Source organism: Sinocyclocheilus anshuiensis, unplaced genomic scaffold (assembly GCF_001515605.1).
Source record: "Sinocyclocheilus anshuiensis isolate Anshui unplaced genomic scaffold, SAMN03320099.WGS_v1.1 scaffold122, whole genome shotgun sequence".
In the NCBI taxonomy this organism is placed as follows: Eukaryota; Metazoa; Chordata; class Actinopteri; order Cypriniformes; family Cyprinidae; genus Sinocyclocheilus; species Sinocyclocheilus anshuiensis.
The window spans coordinates 371,124-376,243 of record NW_015544153.1 but is presented as its reverse complement, the minus strand read 5'-3'; the positions used below and the strand labels follow the sequence as shown (position 1 = coordinate 376,243).

At 39.1% G+C, this 5,120-nt stretch overlaps 1 protein-coding gene across 2 annotated transcripts in view; it reads left to right on the top strand.

Annotated features, from left to right (window-relative positions):
- LOC107695250 (protein ENL-like) overlaps positions 1-4,883 on the top strand; it is a 14,195-nt gene extending 9,312 nt beyond the window's left edge. Inside the window, exons 6-12 of one of the 2 annotated variants that reach the window (XM_016495062.1) lie at positions 40-669; positions 1,515-1,605; positions 2,156-2,267; positions 3,205-3,304; positions 3,738-3,806; positions 4,599-4,670; positions 4,755-4,883. In XM_016495062.1, the coding sequence (XP_016350548.1) occupies positions 40-669; positions 1,515-1,605; positions 2,156-2,267; positions 3,205-3,304; positions 3,738-3,806; positions 4,599-4,670; positions 4,755-4,883 (1,203 nt within the window). Of the gene's footprint in view, positions 1-39; positions 670-1,514; positions 1,606-2,155; positions 2,268-3,204; positions 3,305-3,737; positions 3,816-4,598; positions 4,671-4,754 lie in introns of both variants that reach the window. The other variant, XM_016495061.1, reaches the window with a different exon arrangement.
- The last annotated feature ends 237 nt before the right edge of the window (positions 4,884-5,120 follow it).

Here is a 5,120-nt window from a genome sequence, read left to right as displayed (position 1 = left end):
AAATTATATTTTTAATTGTTAACAGTTTCTTTTCTGTAGGAGCCTAGTAAAGAGGGAAGCAAAGTGTCTAAATCCCACAAAATGGCCAAGGAGCATCGAGAGCGGCCACGAAAAGACTCTGAGAGCAAGACCACATCCAAAGGAGATGTTGAACGGGACGGCAGCAGCAAAAGTAGCCGCGACCCTTCCTCATCTTCATCTTCATCATCCAAGAAAACAGAGATCAAAGTGAAAGACGAGAACAAAGTCCTGCCCAAAGCTGCTTTCAAGGAGCCCAAGCTCACGCCGAAGGAGTCCAAAATGGAAGGCATGTCTCCTAAAGGAGGGGGAGCGGGGTCAGCAGGCGGTGGAGGGGGAGGAGGAATGGCCGATGGAAAAGCACCCAGCAAACGACCTTCCAATGCGGAGTCACCCAAACCTAGTGTCAAGAAGCCAAAGAAGGGGGGTTCAGAGGGGTCAAAAGGCTCCAGCAGTGGGGGGTTCACCGGCACCTCCCCCCGAACCGCGTCTTCCTCCACGGCCTCCTCGGGATATGTGGATAAGAAGGCCTCTAAAGAGAAGGGCCGCTGGGCCAAGGGCAAGTCAGAGGCCCAGGAGGTCAAGGAGTCCAAGAAGCCTCCGGAATCCGATGACTCCAACTCAGATGATGAGGCCTCGTCTAAGTCTGAGGTTAGAATCAAGCTTTGTTTACAAGATCTGTTTTGGATTTTAAGGCAAGATAACACTTTTTTTTTTTAAATTTTTTTAAAATTTAAAATAAGTTAGGGGATGGCAGTTTAAAAAAATGTAAACTGTATATATATATATATTTTTTTTTTCCCACAATAACATTAATTAATTAATATAAGTGAGGGTTGGCAAACGTTTTAAAAGTGTTGCATTTCATTTGTTTTTGTTTTATTTTTTACAATAAAAATTTGTTTATTAATTTGATTTTAAATAAGTGAGGGGTTTTCAACCTTTTTATCAGTGTTAAATTTAATTTGAAATTGATCATAATTTAATTAATTCATTTTATTTATTTTTTCATGTATTTATTTTTTCTACATAGAATTGGGTGAGGGTTTGCCAACCTTTTTAAGAAAGCCTTCAATTTAATATTATATATATATATATATATATATATATATATATATAATTTTTTTTTTTACAATATAATAATAATAATAATACATATATAATAATATATGTATTTAAGTGAGGGGTTGGCAACCTTTTTAACAAAGGGTTCAATTTAATTTGTGATTTCTTTCAAAATATTTATTTATTTAAAAAAAAAGTCAGGGCTTGACACAATGTTAAATTATTTAATATTTTTCACAAACAAAAAGTTATTTATAATTTGAAATTAATTAATAAATAAATACATCTACAAATTAAGACAAATTAATTTGTAGAAAAATCTACAAATTAACTTTACCAATATGTGAAAAAGGTTGCCAACTCCTGACCTAAAGCTGACATCAGTGATAAAGAAAATCTTTAATTTGTGTCCTGTCCACTCCATCCCACAGCAGTCAGCACCTTCCAGCCCGTCTAATTCCAGCTCCAGCTCAGAGTCCAGCTCCGACTCAGACTTTGAGCCACAGCAGAAACAAGGCCAAGGTAGGATCTGCTCTTTTACTGCAGGGAGGGTCCTGATAAGAAGCAGTCAGATCCATAAATAGATTTCCCTACTACACTTTAACTCAAGGTTAACATTCTGCTGCTTTGATTGATTATCATGGAGAGGGTTAAGGATGTGTCAGATCAAGGCACTTCCTTAAAATGAAGGAATGAGGGGTATTTTTTAAAAAGGTGATGTGTGCAATTTGTCATTGTCGATATTACAAATCCTTGTTCCTTTCTCATTTATTTTGTAACATCCAGTCCAACAAAGAACTTAGGCTTAACTAATAAAATGAGTTCGGGTGAGACATTTTGAATTTCCAAAGGGTGCCGCGACTAAAAAAAGGTTGGGAAACACTGGTCTAACCAATGGCGGGTGGGAGGAGTTTTAAGGAAATCTGTTAGAAAACAGTCATTAGTTTTCCAATCCTGTTTGGTCGAGCTAGTGGTGCAGAAATGACAGACTTCACCTTTAAAGTGGGAGTTTGAAAGTTCAGTCAAACCACCATATATGTTGCAGAAGCTCATTGTGGATTTTGGTCTGTAGGCCCGCTGCGCTCTATGGTGGAGGACCTCCAGTCGGAGGAGTCGGATGATGACGATAGCAGCTCAGACGAAGAGACGCTAGTCAAGAACAACCTGCCCGGTCAAGACTCCAGGTCATTCTCCCTCTTTCCTGTCAATGTTTGTTTAAGCACGTCTTTCAGATGCTTTAAGTCCCTTTAATCAATGTTAGCAGAGGCGGAGAACGGATTTGTTTGCTCAGAGTAAACACTTCACTTCATACGCCTCACTCTATTCTTCATCTTACTCAAGTGTTGCTGAGCTGCTTTGAAAGACTTATTTTTGTGAGGCTAGAAGTATGAGATAAATGGTAGAATTGGATTTTCTTTCAGTGTTTATTGTTTATTATAATTATTCTTTAAAATGAATGAACGGTCTGGTGAAAAACACTGTAACGGTGGTCCATGTGACTCATGCACTATATTCCATGTCTTCTGAAACCATTAAAGATTTGTTTAAAATGTAAACCTTTCATTGAAAATCTTGACATCTGACTTCATTCGTCTAGCGTTAAAACTAAAAAGTAGTCAAATCCGATTCGTGAATTAATCAATAATCATTCTTTTGCGTCAGATCTTTTCAATGAATCTGTTGACCCCATTCCCAAAACTGGTCTGAATGATTAGTTTAGAAATCTGACAGATGCAGTTCTCAAGTTCAAGTTGAGCAATTCAGTGGTCCATTTGCAGCAGTTAACAGCTCACAGGAGGATTCTCAGTAAATAACAACTTAAATTTAAGTCTGTTCCTCACACAAATCTATTGTATGCCTTCAGAAGGTTTGGAATATAAGTGCACAAGCCGTATGGACCATTTTTACACCGCCTTTGTGTCTTTTTCAAAGCTTGAAAGCTCCACTCTCCATTCATTGTAATTGCATGGAAAAGAGTGACCAGAACATAATTAAAAACTATTCCTTCATGAAAAGTAAAAGTCCTTAAAGTTATGTATATGACAGAATTACATTTTTTTTGCTTTGTTAATCCTTTCATTTCCTCACAGAGTTTAACTGTTTGATGTTCGCCCTTCACAGGCTGAGCTTAGACAGCGAGAGTGACTGCAGTGACGGGCCGCAGCGTCCCAGTCGAGACCCACCACCTCAGCCACAGAAACACAGCACCACCAACAACAAGGTGAAGTGATACTCAGGACTGTGGCGGCTTCTTGTTAAGCCTTGGCAGTCATCCAATTGGTGTGTTTATTCATTCAGTCATGCCAATCGTTCAGTTTGGAGCACACACTGTTTTGTTGACTGTCAGATGATGGACGATTGGCATTAGTTCTTGGATTATGCTGCGCCCAGTGTTGAAATGAGGTGGTGACACGCAGCTTTTGATCCAGTGACTGTGGAATGCTGCTTAACTGGGTGCTGCCAGTCAGATCACTGGGATTTGGAGCAGCGCTCCAGGCACTGGTGCACTCTTACTGGAAAAACACTGCAATAGATCAATGTCTTGATTACTCATTCTTTAAACCATTATTTCAGTCCATCCATATGATTTTTTTCTTTCTTTTCTCCATCTTGTTCCTTTCCTCTCTGTTTCCTTTTGTCTTTCTGTCATATAGGTGTCAGGCAGAAAGAGTCCAGACCCTTGTTTACGACAAGAAAAGGTCCTGAAGAAGGGATACGACAAGGTAGGAAGGGTAAATCAATCTTTTAATTTTCCACCTCTCACTCCCATAAGTTACTTCTATTTGATCAAGTCGACCCAACTTCTTAAACCTTGTGAGCTGCCTTGCTGTTTGCTGCCCACATACATTATGTGCCCTGTTTAGGAATACTGAAAAGAAACTTCAATTGCAAATGTAGTTTTTCATTAGCATGTTACTAAGCTAATAAAGTGATGCATTACATTTAAGCATTTGGCAGGCACTTTCATCCAAAGCACATGTACATTTTACCAGTTTCTTGCTTTCTCTGGAAATCAAACCCATGACCTTGGCATTGCTAGTGCCATGCTCTACTGAGCTACAGGAAAGTCTGATAGTCTAATAAGCATAAAAAATAATAATGTAAAATTATATTAAAATTCTATAAATAGATTATATGATAACTAGTTAGATTTCAATAAAATATTGTATCAATAAAATACATGACATCAGCAACTACTCTTATTATTAACAACAATGGCTCATATTATTATAAAGCATGTTTTGGAACGGCCTCTATATCGGGAGAGTGTCTTGGTAACTTGAAATGCTGCCTAGGTAGGCAGTTCACTAGTTTTGGACCTAAGTTCCATTCAGTCAGTGCACAATGCATGACATCATGCTACTGATTGTAGTTTGTAAAACTGCTCTTTCAACTAATTTAAGTAAATATGGGTGACTTTTTAAAAACTTTTAGTGCTAATACAAGCTTATATGTGTTTTCAGAGTAAAAACTGACCTTCTGCTATTGACATCATCTTCTTCTCTTTTATTCAGGCATACACTGAAGAGCTGGTAGACCTTCATCGCAGGCTGATGGCGTTAAGAGAGCGTAACATTCTACAGCAGGTGGGTGTTTGCATGTGAATTAAAATAGCTTGCGTTTGTGTACAGGCTTTAAACAAATACCATTGACCCGTTTCCTGCCTCCAGATCGTGAACCTCATTGAGGAGACCGGCCACTTTAATGTCACCAACACAACTTTTGACTTTGACCTTTTCTCATTGGATGAGTCAACTGTCCGTAAACTACAGAGCTACCTGGAGGCCACCGCCACATGACGGGGGGGGGGGGGGGGGGGGGGGGGGGGCTGCCCTATATCACTTCTTTTGTCCTGAGAGAGGGCTGCAAAAGTTGAAAATCTGTTCACAGAGAATGAAAACAGTGGGAAATCTTGAAAAGGAGTGAAACATACAGTATTTTGAGGAGGAAGTGCAGCTATGTACCAACACTACAACACTTCTTCTCTCCTCCTCAATATCCTGTTGGACAGAAAGTTCTCTTCTTAACGGGGCCAG